The sequence below is a fragment of the Naegleria gruberi genome (genome assembly GCF_000004985.1).
Source record: "Naegleria gruberi genomic scaffold NAEGRscaffold_3, whole genome shotgun sequence".
In the NCBI taxonomy this organism is placed as follows: domain Eukaryota; phylum Heterolobosea; class Eutetramitea; order Acrasida; family Naegleriidae; genus Naegleria; species Naegleria gruberi.
In genome coordinates, this window is record NW_003163324.1 from 267,431 (window position 1) to 282,870 (window position 15,440).

The 15,440-nt window shown below is 35.2% G+C and overlaps 6 protein-coding genes across 6 annotated transcripts; 2 read left to right on the plus strand and 4 right to left on the minus strand.

Moving 5' to 3' along the window:
* Positions 1 to 19: 19 nt before the first annotated feature.
* NAEGRDRAFT_62245 (uncharacterized protein) lies at positions 20 to 3,076 on the minus strand (the record flags this gene model as incomplete). The annotated part of the gene is made up of 1 exon (XM_002682392.1): positions 20 to 3,076. The coding sequence occupies one exon, from the start codon at positions 3,074 to 3,076 to the stop codon at positions 20 to 22; it is 3,057 nt and encodes a 1,018-aa protein (XP_002682438.1).
* A 385-nt stretch (positions 3,077 to 3,461) lies between these two features.
* On the minus strand, positions 3,462 to 4,340 carry NAEGRDRAFT_78026 (uncharacterized protein). The gene is made up of 2 exons (XM_002682393.1): positions 4,239 to 4,340; positions 3,462 to 4,181 (listed from the first exon to the last, which is right to left on the minus strand). The coding sequence occupies exon 2, from the start codon at positions 4,073 to 4,075 to the stop codon at positions 3,644 to 3,646; it is 432 nt and encodes a 143-aa protein (XP_002682439.1). The 5' UTR covers positions 4,076 to 4,181; positions 4,239 to 4,340; the 3' UTR covers positions 3,462 to 3,643.
* A 585-nt stretch (positions 4,341 to 4,925) lies between these two features.
* Positions 4,926 to 7,186, minus strand: NAEGRDRAFT_62247 (uncharacterized protein; the record flags this gene model as incomplete). The annotated part of the gene is made up of 2 exons (XM_002682394.1): positions 4,926 to 6,630; positions 6,696 to 7,186. The coding sequence occupies 2 exons, from the start codon at positions 7,184 to 7,186 to the stop codon at positions 4,926 to 4,928; spliced, it is 2,196 nt and encodes a 731-aa protein (XP_002682440.1).
* A 619-nt stretch (positions 7,187 to 7,805) lies between these two features.
* NAEGRDRAFT_34993 (asparagine synthetase) lies at positions 7,806 to 9,858 on the minus strand. Its single transcript, XM_002682395.1, has one exon. The coding sequence runs from the start codon at positions 9,598 to 9,600 to the stop codon at positions 7,834 to 7,836; it is 1,767 nt and encodes a 588-aa protein (XP_002682441.1). The 5' UTR covers positions 9,601 to 9,858; the 3' UTR covers positions 7,806 to 7,833.
* A 359-nt stretch (positions 9,859 to 10,217) lies between these two features.
* On the plus strand, positions 10,218 to 11,359 carry NAEGRDRAFT_62249 (uncharacterized protein; the record flags this gene model as incomplete). The annotated part of the gene is made up of 5 exons (XM_002682201.1): positions 10,218 to 10,239; positions 10,485 to 10,717; positions 10,826 to 10,993; positions 11,069 to 11,110; positions 11,159 to 11,359. 5 exons carry the CDS (start codon positions 10,218 to 10,220, stop codon positions 11,357 to 11,359), a joined length of 666 nt encoding a protein of 221 aa, XP_002682247.1.
* A 351-nt stretch (positions 11,360 to 11,710) lies between these two features.
* On the plus strand, positions 11,711 to 14,380 carry NAEGRDRAFT_78028 (uncharacterized protein; the record flags this gene model as incomplete). The annotated part of the gene is made up of 5 exons (XM_002682202.1): positions 11,711 to 11,897; positions 11,949 to 12,424; positions 12,494 to 12,601; positions 12,655 to 12,962; positions 13,006 to 14,380. The coding sequence occupies 5 exons, from the start codon at positions 11,711 to 11,713 to the stop codon at positions 14,255 to 14,257; spliced, it is 2,331 nt and encodes a 776-aa protein (XP_002682248.1). The 3' UTR covers positions 14,258 to 14,380.
* Between the last annotated feature and the right edge of the window lie 1,060 nt (positions 14,381 to 15,440).

Sequence of the window (15,440 nt, forward strand, 5' to 3'; positions counted from 1 at the left end):
ACATTTATTATAACAAGATTTACAAAAGGAAAACAGAGGCAATGGCCAAAAGGACAGCCAAGAGACTAGAGAAAACTGAAGCAGATGCACTCTTTACAGTGAGGGAAGTGAATTTGTTACCAAAATTGAGGGTTGGGAGAGAAAGGGTAACAGTAGCATCAGACAAGTCAACAACCATTGGAGCATTCATAAATCCAGAGAATGTACTAGTAGCACAATCAATATCCAAATTGGTCTTAATCTTCATAGTATGGACCTTTCCATTTTGACTAACTGGAACAACATAGAATGACAATCCATTTTCCAAGAGATGTCCCTTAAGAACAGTTGATGGTCCAAGATTTTGAGTGGCCTTAGCAGTTTCAGTATAGAGGACAATGGTACCATTGGCAAACCATGATGAAATATAACCAGTGTAGGAACCTTGAATTCTATCCAAGAGACCATCAGGATAAGCTGGGGCAACAACACTCTTACGGAGTTGTTCAATAATTGGAGTGAAAATAATTGGAGCATTCTTGAGAGCAATATTGTTAGCAACTGGAGAGTTCAAAGAAGCTAAAGTAATCATTACAAAATCAAGTTCTGGAACAACCAATGGTTTGGCATTGTAACCATAAACAGAACCTCCCTTAGTCAAGTAGAACAAGTTATTTTTGTTGTCATACATGGTTTCAAAGGCACCCAAACCAATGGTGAACGTAGCATCGTTAGCCAAGAATGTTGGCATGAATTGTCTCATAGCATCCTTTGAAATTGGAACTGGACAAGCATTGGCATTGTTAAGAGAGCTATAAGTGAAACAAGAGAAGAATTTTAACATATCATTAGCAGTACTGTACATGCCACCAGCAGGTTCTTGAGCCAACAACATGGTCAAATAATCTGGATCTCTACCAACAACCATCTTGGAAAGAATATCAGAAGTATAATCAAATCCAGTGTTTGACATGCCCAACTTGTCGAAAATGTTAATCTTACAGAATTCTCTGAATGATTTACCTGTAATCAATTCAAGAACTCTACCCAAAATAGTAAAGTCTACATTACTGTAATAACGATCACTGATGGATGGAGCCATAAATTGCAACAAGTCAACAGTGGCTTTTCTGTATTCATCAAAAGTCATACTGCAATTATATGGGTCACAAGGGGAAGTTCTAGACAAACCAGCACCATGGATCATTAATTGTCTGAAAGTAATCTTGTTAGTTGCTGTCGTAAAGTACTTGTTAGTATATTGGAAATCTTTAACATAGTTAGTGATTGGTTCATCAATACTCTTAATAATACCCAATTCTTGAGCAATCAAAGCAGCCATACTGGTAAAAACTTTAGTGACAGAGGCAACTCTAAAGATGGAATCGGCAGTAGGGGTTTCAGTTTCCTTACCCTTTGTACCAACTTGACCAACACCTTGGTTCATAACAACAGTATCTCTATATTTGGCAAGAATAATTCCTGATCCATTCTTTGCGCCATTGTCAACCAAAATAGATTTAACCATGTTATTCTTGAGGTCTGTTAAAGCAGATTGAAGAGTTGAAACATCAATTTCTGCAGATCTTGGAAGAATGTTACATTTAGGGTTTGAATCAGCTGCCTTCAATGCTCTGACTTGAGACTTGAGGGATCTAGCACTTGCCTTTGGATTGACATCAGAACTAATCTTAGTGTAAGCAACGAACCAATCAAGACCTGGCATCCAGAAGTACAAGTTACCGTCCTTATCATTTGAGAATCTAAGAACTTCATTTCCGTAACCTCCCTTAAACAATGTCAAAGAATCGATATATGCAGCTTCTTGAATATCTCTAATAATGAAAGCATTATTTGGTTGGTAATCCAAATCAAAATTAACATAAATTCCACCCAAATTAATGTTCATAATAGTTTGACCATCTTGATAATACAAAGTGGCATTGGTTCCATCAGCATTACACAAATAGGTACCTTGGTACTTGGCTTGATCTTGAGCTGGAGGTAAAACAAATGCTGGCATGACAGACACATATTGACTCATAAGTGTTCCAACAGCCTTAGCATAAATTTGTTCAGCAATATATGTAGCAAAGACATCTCTATTGGAAGAAATTGAAATGATTGCAAACTTGTATTCTGGAACAAAGATCATGTGAGAAGAAAATCCGAGAACGTTTCCTCTCTTAGATCTCTTCCATACGTTATACTTGCTATCGTGACTCATTTCAAAGGCAAAACCAGTTGCATTTTGAGCGTCTGGAGAAATATATTGAGGAGTGAAAAATTCACGAACAGTTTGACGAGTAAGAATACTTTCATCATTCAAGATTGAGGAGGCATAATAGGTCAAATCTTGCAATGTAGAGTAAGCATCCATGGAACCTTCACACCAACCAGACTTTACTTCAGAATCGAATGTGATGGTGGCATTGCCAGCATAGCTTGGAGTAACGTGAGTGGAAACAGTGAGGAGATCAGAGACGAGACCAGAGTTGGACATGGAGGCACTTTTCATTACATCCTTAAGATTAGAAGAGACGGATTGGCCATTCATCTTGGCAAGAGCTTGACTCAACCAACAATAACCAAAGTCAGAATAAACTGGTACAGAGTATGGTTCATGTATAGCTGACGAATGTCCAGGAAGACCAGAATCGGTCATTGCCTTAACGACTTCATCACTAGAAAGATTACAATCAAAGAGTTTGCAAGGAGCTTGTCTACCGAGACCGCTCATGTGTGTGGATAATTGTCTCAAAGTTACAGAGGAAATTGGAAACTTGGAGAATGTACTAGTGAGAGCATCATCGAGTTTCAACTTTCCAGCATCTCTCATTCTGAACATTTGAGTAGCAACCAACAACTTGGTCAAATCACCAATACGAACCTTAGTGGTGGCGTCACCATTTCCAGAGAACAAACTAATTGTGTTACCACCTGGATACACAATAGCACTAGCAGCAAAACCTGATGAAACTGTAAAGGCAGCATCTTGGATAGCTTGAGCATCACTTGGAGAAAACTTTGCGTCTAAGAATGTTGAGCAGAAAAGCAAGCAACTTAGAAGAATTACTAGAATTGTTGGTTTGAGCATTTTTTTGCTTTTATTTCATTGTGATAACAAGAAGCTTGGTTTTAAAACAATTTCGAGATACAGCCTTAAATTGCGTCTTTGAAAAAGTTTACAACAATCTAGATTGTGTTTGGCTTGAATACTTGGAAGGTGAAATGAGCACGAGAGATGCGAGTCGAATGATTTTTTGGAAGGGCACTGTAATGGAAAAGGACAAATGCCGTTTGAGAAATAAGCCAACATTCCATCATGAAAGAGGATAAATTCGTTGAGGATTAAGCGGAAGGGAATTGAGAGAATGAAGTAGTAGGGGACAGGATGCAACAATTCAAATGGAATAGGGCGAGATATTTTGGAGCACAAATTATGAAAACAGGCGATCAAGCAATCGTGAACTTCAACTACAAGAAGAAAAGAATCCTTAATATTATTGTTTGTTACTTGATGATATTCATGTTATTGATGCAGATGAGTTGATAGAAAGACACCCGAAATATTTCAATTTGCATTATGCCACTTCTTGTATATCACACATGGGATATTACAATTTTCTTGACTATTAGATAGATGGAAAAGATGAATGCTATTTTACATCATGCTACACTTTTCATTCTTGTTGGAAACCTGTAATACTTTTGCATCGTCTTTTAACACTAACTTGAGAATTTCACTGATCGAGTAGGATCCAAGATAATGTCTTCTTCCCAATTGTTCAAACATGGCCCTCAGACTCGAATTACTGGTGGCGTTCGTTTCAAAAATTTCACTGTTCGAAAGATCATACGTTTTGATTAATTGTCCAAGCTTCTTCTTATACTCATCAACTTGATTTCGATATGTTGGATCTGAATTTGAAAAATCAATCTTATTCAGTGCAAACATGACTGGGAAATCATTCACCACTGCATTCTTTGCTTTCACAATCAGCTCGATATTAAAAATCAATTCTTGCATAATGAAATTGTCAATGGATGATACCACAACAAAGGCTTGTCTGTATTTCATATACTGTTCTTTCATTGAACTGAATTCCTCTCCATGAATATCATCATTCAATTCCAATCTAATTGATTTTTCATCCACTCGAATAAATTTCAAATCCACATCTTCTATTGTTGGATCGTAACTGTTTCATATGATTTAAAGTTATGAAGGATTGGAATGTTTCACAATATTTACATACGTTAAACCATAATTGGAAAAAATTCATGAACAAATGAATTGATTATACTGGTCTTTCCACTTTTCCTACATCCAGTAACGAATATTCTAATATCTCCTGCTCTATTCTCTGAAACTGGATGCAGTAGTGTTCTTCTAGCATGTCTTGTCAATAGAATTTTCCTTTTCAAGCAATTCTTCTTAATCATTTCCAACTTTGCTTTTTCAATTTCTTTTGAATTACTTTCTGGTTGTTCCAATTCGAACACTTTCCACCAAAAATTATTTAAATATTCTCTCATTTCCATTCTAGAATTTAATCGACAACTCAAGCTCTCAAATATGGCCATCATTCTAATAGAATTTTTAACTGTTCCACGATCGGATAATGATGTGTCCACAACAAATTCTAAAATTTCTATCAAGATTTCACTTGGGATTTGCAGAAATAAATTAAATTCTTGAGGGTGGCCATACTGATGTGAGTGTTTCTTGTGTTTCGACATTTTTTTACTGGTTGTTGGAACTTTGGTTGTTGGCGCCAAAATTTGATTTGCTGTTTTCCAAAATTAAAAAATGTCAACACGAATTTGTGCTTGAATTGCATAATTCGGGATGTGTTGAACATTTGAGATGAACATTTAATAATTCGGAGGAATGAAGAAAATAATAAAATAATAGATGATTTATTGAGAAGTTTAGAAACCATTTAAACTACAGTACAAATAATTATTACAATAATTGAACCGATGATAGATCCACCAATTGAAGAAGAAGCACTTGAATTTCTATTACTTGGTTGAGGATTATTTGATGATTTGGATCCAATAGGTTTAGGAAGGGATGAAGAAACAGGAGTTTCAATCTTTTCCAAAACTCTGATACGAAAATTGGATGCATCCCCAATGAAAATCTTTCCACTCACAGGATCAATTGAAACATCATATGGATAGTATAATTGAGATTGTGTGGAAAGAATGCCATCTTGATTATATCCTCCAATTCCATTTCCAGCAATGGTAGTCAAATTTCCATTTTGAATTCTTCTAATTTTGTGGTTATTAGTGTCAGCAATATAAATCACTTGCCCACTTTCATCAACTGTGACATCATATGGAGAGTTTACTCTGGATTCGAGAGCTGACATGTTGTCATCATTGAAACCTGCCTGTCCTGTTCCTGCAATGGTGGAAATCATTCCAGTACTTGCTAATATTTTACGAATTCTATGATTCTGCTTGTCAGCAATGTACACATTTCCCTTATTATCAACTGAAACGCCATGAGGAAGATAGAGTTTTGCCTCTGTTGCCATAATGACATCGCCATTATATCCAGCGGATCCAGTTCCAGCAATGGTTGAAATAATACCATTATTGGAAACCTTTCTAACACGATGATTGGAACGATCAGAGATGAAAAGTTCATCATTTCCATTCAATGCAATACCGAATGGATAATTCAATTGAGAAGAAGTGGCTTGAATTCCATCCTTATTAAAACCAGAATTACCATTTCCAGCTATAGTTGAAATAGTGCCATTTGTGAATACAATTCTCACTCTATGATTGTATGAATCTGATATGTAAATATTTCCAATAGAATCACTAGCAACACCATGAGGATAATTCAATTGAGCGTCTATTGCCAACATTCCATCTCCATTGTATCCACCAATTCCATTACCAGCAATTGTCTTTACAGAACCATCTTTTGAAATTCTTCTCACGCGATGATTGGAACGATCACAGAAGATTAATTCACCATCCTTGAAGGCCATAGAGGATGGATGATTAATTAATGTAGAGAGGGATGTAGCTCTATCACCATTGAAACGTTCAAAGCCAGTTCCTGCAATTGTTGAAATCATTCCATTGAGTTTGACAATTCTAATTACAAAATTATCAGTGTCCGTAATGATCAGCTCTCCATCATAACCGATGGTTACATCGGCTGGGCGACTGAGTTTGGCAGAGGTTGCTAGAACTTCCTCATCTCGAGAACCAGTAGTACCATTACCAGCAAGTGTTGAAATGATTCCACTACTATTGGAAATGAGTCTAATTCGATGATTATTTCTATCTGCAATAATGATATTATCATTCGAGTCGATAGTGATACCATTGGGAGTATTTAATTTGGTAGTATTAGCTGGAATTCCATCACCAGAATAACCACTCACACCTGTTCCAGCAACAGTTGAAATAATACCACTATTTGAAACCTTTCTGATACGATGATTTTGACTATCAGCAATGAAGACCTCATTTAAACTATTCAAAGCAACAGTTGTTGGAAGATTCAAACTAGATAACGTTGCCAACATGTTATCACCATTATATTTACCATATCCATCTGCATCTCCTTCTCCATTACCTGCAATAGTAATGATTGTTCCATTTGAAAAAACCTTTCTAATAAGATGATTAAATGTATCGCTGATATAAATTCCTCAGTATTTGGTTGACCAGGTTGAGACTTTACATAGATACCATGAGGATAATTCAATTTGGCTTGCATGGCAGTAGAATAATCACCAGAATAACCAGCACTTCCAACACCAGCCACAGTAATAATGGTACCATTCAATAATATCTTTCTAATTCTATGATTATACGTATCAGCAATATAAACCTCACCCAAATCATTTACAGCCACATCATATGGATAGTACAAGTGAGCTTGTGAGGAAAGAATACCATCTCCATTGTAACCAGCAAAGCCAGTACCAGCAATTGTAGTCATAGTTCCATTTGCAAGGATTTTTCTAACTCTATGGTTATAAGTGTCAGAAATGAAGTATTCTCCCTTGATTGGTCCAGTTGATACATCGAATGGCCAATTTAAGGATGATTCCTTAGCAGGGAGAGAATCACCCAAACCACCTGCAAAAGTTTGAATGAGATAGTCTTGTCCAAAAACCAAGGATTGGACTAGTAAGATTGAAAGGAGTAGAAGGATTAATTTCATTTTTTAACACAATTCGAATTGTTATTGGGAAACAATTCTTGAGGTTAAATAGTTTCATTGTTAATAATTATGAGTAGGGTATTAATGGTTGAATGTGTTGTGTGTAAAAAATAAGGTAGAGGAGAATTTAGTGATTGAAAATACTCTCAATTAGGAAGGAATAGGATAACATTCAATCAATTTGTATCTCATTCGTGTGATTTTCATTCACATTCAATGAATAGGTTGAGTTATTTAGGACTGGATTTAGATAAATGGATATTTGTTGAATGAGCTGTTTGAATGGTATCGTTAGAAACTGATTGGTTTTGATTGGATTGGATTGAATTGACCATCCATTTTTGGTATTTGAAATGGTGGTGTGGGTTGTGTGGATTCATACTTGAATTATTTCTAACGAATGTAGCCAACATCATTTTCGACTTTGTGCATTCTAGCAATACAGAAATCTATTTAGAACTCAAAATGATATAGGAGAAAGAAATCTTGTGCTACCTTTTTAGAAACAACGTGAATAATAATTATTGTAAAATGTAAGGTACTTGTTATTGTGAAACATTGGAAATCTCCCTCAGCTCTTAATAAATTTCCTTTATAAGAAAAGAGAAACTTGTATTTTGAAAAACTTGTATTCCTTAGAAATAAGTTTATTGGGAATCTTGGTTGAGCTTCTTGATTTCAGACAATTGGAATCTACCGCTAGGATCGACTTCATACTTACTCCATGGCAACCACTTCTTGCAAGTCTTGGCACAAATATCAGATGGGAAGTGCTTTTCGAACAAGGTTCTATAATAGTAAGCTTCCTTAGAAATTGGAGTATTGTAAGGGAATCTTTCAGCAGCCTTAGCAAAGTCTTCGTCAGTGACTTGCTTGTCACAGAATTCCTTCAAAGAGTCAATCCAACCGTGACCAACACCATCACCAAATTGAACCTTAGTTCTCCACAAAATTTCATCAGGAATCAAATCCAATCCATCAAAGGCCTTTCTAAGAACAAACTTTTCCATATTGTGTTCCTCACCATCAGTACCATGGTAGTGATGCAATTTATGATCTGGATGAATAGTCATGACAGTATCCAAAAAGTCCTTATCCAAGAATGGAACTCTAGCTTCCAAACCATGAGCCATGGTAGCTCTATCACATCTCATAACGTCAGCCAAGTGCAAGTTTCTAACCTTAGTAACCATTTCATCTTGTAATTGTTGAGAGTCCTTGGCATCTCTGAAATAGACATAACCACCAAACATTTCATCACTTCCTTCACCAGACAAGATAACACGAATGTATTGAGAAGCCAAGTGAGAGAGCAAGAACATTGGTGTAGTAGCTCTAACAGTAGTGACATCATAAGATTCCAAGTGATAGACAACCTTTTCCAAAGCAGCAATACCTTCGTCAATAGCGAAAATGTGTTCATGGTGAACAGTGCCCAAGTGAGCAGCAACCTTTCTGGCAGCAACCAAATCGGAACTTTCATTTGCACCAATACCAATTGAGAAACTGTGCAAACGAGGTTGGTTAGTATACTTTTTAACAAGAGCAGCAACAAGTGAGGAGTCCAAACCACCACTCAAAAAGACTCCCAATTCAACATCAGACATCATTCTCTTCTTAACAGCAGCCTCAAAACCTTCTCTAATCTTGACCAAATCAGTTTCTTCTGGCTTGTTGTAAACCTTGCTATCAAACCAAATTGGGTTATAATATTGTTCAATAACACCAAATTCTTGAGAAGAATGTTGAAGATAGACCATACCTGGTAAGAAGGTATCAATTTCATAACAGCCAGCTGCACTCAAAACTTTCATTTCAGAGGCAAACCAGACACTGTCCATTTGTCCATCAACATTCTTCTTTCTACCCATGTAGAGAGGCTTGATACCAATACGGTCACGAGCAGCAACCAAGGTTTGAGTAACAGAGTCATAGACAACAGTAGCAAAGTAACCATCCAATTTGGAAACAAATTCAACAGCATCTTGAATGGTAATAACAGTCAATGGATCGACTTGACCTTTTTCAATTCTCTTCTTTTTAGCTTGTTCGTACAAGTGAAGAATACATTCAGAATCGGAATGAGTACGGTATTGGAATCCTTCCTTTTTCAATTCAGCATCAATGTCATCATGGTTATAAATTTCACCATTGTGAATGACAGCACAAGTTTCATCTTGTGAAAGAATTGGTTGTTTACCAGTAGTAAGATCAATAATGGACAAACGTTCATGAGCCATACAAGCATAGGATTCCTTGGCAGTGGAAAGAGGCCATACTTTAATATCAGATTCAATTGGTCCTCTGTGAACGAGCAATTTGGATAAGGCACGAACTTCTTCCAACGCTTCTTGTCTTTGATCTTGACTAGCTTTTTCAGTGAGATATCTCAAAACAAAGGTAATTCCGCACATTGTCAGTTTGGTAAATGTTCTTCTTTAGCTACTTGGAGTGGTCTACGATAGGTAATGAGGCTAAGGCTGCAATAGACAAATAATTCGTCTGTGTTGATGGTTTGTTGACAATCTAATAATACTTGTTGCATAAACAAAAACTTTGAATAATACAAAGTAGGTACAAATGTTTCAAAGGTGAGAGAGAACTTCTTTTAAAAAGAATTGTATGGAGAGCAATAAATCGTGATGATTAAATCAATCGTGATTATTGTTGAGTGAAGTGTTTTTTTTTTCGCTTTTAAATGATGTGGAAATCTTGCTCGCTTTATATCTCGTTTGCGTCGATTTGCATCTTTGTATTTGTCAATTTTACCGTGAATAGAAGGCATTACAGTGTTTTTACGGGGAATTGGATTGGTAAGGGCTCCGGAAAATCTCTAGCTGCTTTTTCAACCTTGCACAAAAAGATGACGACTCTGTGAGTTTACAAGATAGGTGAACTAAATTGCACTCATTGTGTGTGAAAAGAATTTTAACACACCCATTCCCAAAGTTGATGTTGTGTGAAAAAGTTCTATTTTTACATGTTAAAATGATACACGTCACTCTGTTATTAAATACTTTTGCAGATTACAATGAGTATTTACGATGATGATGGTCAGTTTACGATTATTTAGTATGCAATTTGGAAGATACATGAAAGTCGAGGAATCTCTCATACATTACTGTAATACTAGAGTTTACAATATTGAACATTTACAGTCTACCACATTACAACAAGAAGAAAGTTAAATATTTGTTGTGTTCAATTAGTTCATTCTATTAAAAGAATATCAAAACCAATCAATTAAAAAATGCCATCAGTACAACATCAGCAACAATTGACTTTAATTCACCAACAGATAATAATACAAGTGAAGGAGGAATAGATTTTGATTCGGATTGGTGGGATCAAGAAATTAATTCAAAACCAAGAAGGGCATCAGGCCCAGTGTTTACCTCCGATAATGTCTATCATACCATTGAAAAATGTAGAAAGGATGCTGTGCACTTGTTACAGAGTGATGATAGAGTGAAGGAAATTGTGGCTGGAATTAAGAGTGGAAGATATGGTGGAACTAATATTTTAGATGAGGTATATATTGATATTTAATTATTGTTTAAATGGATTTATTGAATCCATTCAATTTAATAATATTTATATTATGATTGAATTTTGAATTGGAAAATGAAATATAAAAAGGGACTCATTGTGGAAATGTGTCACGGAACACAACGATCAGATAATTCATATTCAGGACTCTATGAACCAGTGAAGAGAATTAAAATTTGTTGTAATAGAAATGTGGGAATTTATGAATTGAGAAGGACACTCATTCACGAATTGGTTCATGCCTATGATTATGCGAGAGTGAGTTTTAAATTTTACTGATCATTGATATTAAAAAATTAATTGGAAATTATTTCATATTATTGGTATAATTAGGGATTCAATAGAAGACATGGCTGTAAATTTAGAGCTTGTACAGTAAGTATAGCTATACTAATCTATTGAAATCTTACTCATTGTAATTAGGAAGTTAGAGCATACATGTTGGGAGGAAGTTGTGATTTACCAATTGACTTGGCAAAATTTAATGGAGATCGAGAGGCATGCATTAAACATCATGCTTTCATGTCTGTAAACCCTTATTGTGACGACGCCACAAAGGTAATCAATGAGGTTTACCCTCAATGCCACAAGGATTATTCTCCAATTCAAAAAGATTCCCATTAATTACTTTACAATCAGATTCAAATCTATTTTTGAAAGGTTTTTTAATAATTGAATTATAATGGATTTTCTTGGAACTGAATAGTCATTACTTAAGTCAAACCAGTTAAAGAGATAATAGTAGGTAGATGAATTGCTTTAATAAAAATGGTTCATGGAATGCCAACTTTAACCATTCATTTTGTAATATTTCCAGCAAGATGATGAATGGTCCAAGAAATCGAATAATAGATGAAGATGTGGAGGTTCTGGAAGTGGAAAGGAGAGTTGAATGAAGAATTTCTCTTTTGAATTTTCCCTCCACAATTCCAATTAAAAACAACAGAACGGACCACAAAAATCTCGAAGAAAAAAATGCCAAAACAACAGCCGTTTTCTTCTTCCGCTGTTAATGCGGGAGAGTCTACCTCACTCCTCGGATCGTCGTCTTCAGGAGTTGCTGTTGGTGAATATGATAATTATGAAAATAATGATGGTGGTGACGGAATGATGGTGGGTTATCAACAGGACCATGGAATGGCTATTAATCATATTGGCGGAGGTTGGTTTGAATTATAATGAATTTTAATAGTTTAACACTTGTTTCTAACAGATTCCACAATTTATAGAAATACGGAAACAGAATTTCCTAAAAAAACAACAAAGGATTCTATTGGACAATTTTATCAATTAAAAGAAAATGAGATGCTTGAAGAACATGAACAAGCTCTTGCCGAATGGGAATCGGAACAAAGTCAAAGATCATTCTTTTCAAAGTGGGTTCCAGGATACGATTTTGTAACGTCATGTAGGAAGGGAAATCGCTCTAATGATGTCGATGAAAGTCCAGTTCTTGATGACGGAGTTGCAGAGTTACATGTGGATAGAAGTGATGCTAAACCTCAAATCATTCCAGAATCACTCACACCAAAAAAGGAACACAAACTAGGTGAGCTTTTTGCCACTGCTATTTGTGGCAATGATATTACAAGTTCATGCTTGTATGTTATTGGTGTTTGTATCAGTTATGCAGGTATTTGGGCTCCTATTTGTCTCTTACTTGTCAGTGTTTTACTCTTTTTATTTAGAGTATGTTTTTTTATTATCATTTTAATTTTAAATATGGAAAATTGCAACATGACATTACTGGAATTATAGTCAATTTATGCAGAAGTAGGTTCTGCAATCACACTTAATGGTGCTTCTTATACACTCCTTTTGAACACTACATCGAAAAAGACTGCTTCCTTAGCTGCTTGTTTAACTGTAAGTCTCATAACATATTTGAGAATATTTAATTTGTGTGAAATTGCTTTCAGATTATTTCCTATGTTGCTACTGCTGTCGTTTCAGGAACCTCAGCTATTCAATACCTTAAAAATGTTCCATATTGTGAAGACATTCCCCTCATTCCTTCTACTGTAATTCTTTTGGCTATTTTTGCATTTTTGAATTTAATTGGTATTTCTGAGAGTGCTTTTGCTGCTGCTCTCATTTTTATTTTCCACCTCTTTTCACTTGCCACAGTTACCGTCTATGGAGGTCTTTATGTTTCTGTGACAAACAGTTTTGAAATGCTCCAAAGAAATTGGCAATTGAGTCAGAGTGATATTTCCGCTGTTGGAATGTAAGTTGTTTTTAAATGGAGAATTGAGAATTAATTTTCATAGTGCCAAATCAATCTTTTTCGGTTTTGGAGCTGCTATGCTTGGTGTTACAGGATTTGAAAGTAGTGCCAACTTTATTGAACAACAAAAACCAGGCGTTTTTCCAAAGACTTTGAGAAACATGTGGTGCTTGGTCTCATTCTTCAATCCAATTCTTTGCTTTATTTCTCTGTGTACACTCCCATTATCAGAATTGACTGACCCAGCTAAGAATGGTAGTGTCTTGTCTCAAGTTGGTAGAGTTTCTGCTGGCAAATGGCTTCAAATTATGTTATCTTTGGATGCTGCTCTTGTACTGAGTGGTGGTGTATTGACAGCTTACGTTGGTATTATTGGTTTGGTTAGACAAATGTCTATGGATAGAGCCTTACCTTCATTCTTCCTCCAAGTTAATGCTTTCAGAAAGACCAATCACTTTATCATTATCTTGTTCTTCATTTTGTGTGCATCTATGGTCACTATTTTGAATGGTGACATTGAAGCCTTGTCAGGAGTTTATACAATTTCCTTCCTTTCAGTTATGATGCTTTTTGCTATGGGTGACTTTTTGCTCAAGTACAAGAGAGGACAACTCAAGAGAGACAGAAGAGCCAAAAAGACTGTGATTGTAGTTTCAGTCATTAGTGTTGGTATTGCATTGTTGGCCAATATTTTGGAAAATCCTGTTTATCTTGAATACTTTGCTATTTATTATGCTATTTGTGCCTTGACCGTATTGGCCATGTTTTGGAGAGCCAAGATTATGAAGTTTGTCATATACTTGGTCTATTCAAAACTAAGAGAATGGAAGATTGCCAAATCAGTCACAAATACAATTTTGAAGTTCTTGGTTAAGCAAGCAAAGAATGTGAACAGTCAATCATTTGTCTACTTTGCCAAAGATGATACGATAGCCATGTTGAATAAGGCCATTTTGTATGTTCGTGAAAATGAATTGACAGATTGGATCAAGATTGTGCACGTCTACAAGATTCCAAACACTGAGGAAGAGTATGTTAGACAACAAAAGACTATCGATAGAATCAGAAATGATTGTAAGAAATTGGATGAAGTTTATCCAAGAATGAGAATTGACTTTGTTGCTATTGAAAGTGAAAAAGGTTTCGGTGCTGATGTGATTAGATTAATCGAAAGTAGATTTGGCATTAGAAAGAACTTGATGTTTATTTCCTGTCCTGCTGCCAAATTTAAAGTTAGTGATCTTGGAGGTGTTCGTATTATTACAAATGATTCAAGTAGTGTTAGCTTCCTCTAAATTATAATCAATACTTTGATTTCTAGTAGTAGTAGTAAATTTGAATATGTTCTGTAATTTTGTTAGAGGTATCTCTTTCTGCAGTGCATGTCCTAGATGAATTTCAAATAAAATCAATTAATGAATAAATCGATCACAACAACATCATCTATGTCCTCTCAACCAACCTACAGACTGGAAGTCAACCAATCAAAAAATGTCAAAACATCTCATCATCACAGTGTTATTATTATTCATTACTTATTACACAAAGTCATCAACAACAGTATACATTGATTCAATAAATGGAATTGACTCTAATTGTTCATCATTAGAAAATCCATGCAAAACAATCTCCTATTTTGTTGATTCAATTTCCTTTCCGACTGATCAAAGTTTGATTAACATTGTTCTATTGACAGATTGGTTGGATGAATATGAATGTTTAAATTTCAAGAATAGAAACATTACTCGGGTTCATTTCATGGGATTTAATGGTTCATTTGTTAAAATTAAATGTAATCCAATGGCTTATTTTGTGACTCTAGTTAGATTTTCAAATGTGGAAATGGATTTTGTAACAACCAAATTTAACACTTTGGAAATTGTTGATAGTATTGTTAATAATGTTGGTATTACAAGAAGTGCAAATAGAGTTCTTTTGGATAATGTACAAATGGGAAGATGGATAGTATTTAACCATGTCGACTCGTTGATGATTAACAATTCCAAATTTGGGAGAGCATCATTGCATCTTACTGGTGGTTCTTACATTAGTAATTCAACATTTTCGAATAGCGTACTCAAAATTGACATGGATAGTGCACAACAACATCTAACAGTCATTAATGGCTCAAGTTTTATGGAAAGTTCAGTTCAAGTAACAGGCAGTGGCCAATTTATTGTAGATCGTTGCAGTTTTACAAAGAATATTCCTTCACAATTGGAAAAACCTTATGCACTCTTTATTCAATCCATTTTCTTGTTGAAAATTTCAGTTTCATATTGTAATTTTACAAATTTCAATTTGGGAGTAGTGTATTTAACAGGAATTGGACTTAGTGGCGAAATTACAAATTCAATCTTTTCTAATAACTCGAATACAGGTGGGGGTGGGGCAATATCTTTAAATAGTATACAAATATTACAGGTTAGGGAGTCTGTTTTCATTAATAATAGACAAATTGGAGCAGGTAATGAGAAT

Coding starts and splice junctions, on each gene's coding strand:
- NAEGRDRAFT_78026 (XM_002682393.1), bottom strand. CDS start 4,075: ATGAAAGAACAGTATATGAAATACAGACAAGCCTTTGTTGTGGTATCA.
- NAEGRDRAFT_34993 (XM_002682395.1), bottom strand. CDS start 9,600: ATGTGCGGAATTACCTTTGTTTTGAGATATCTCACTGAAAAAGCTAGT.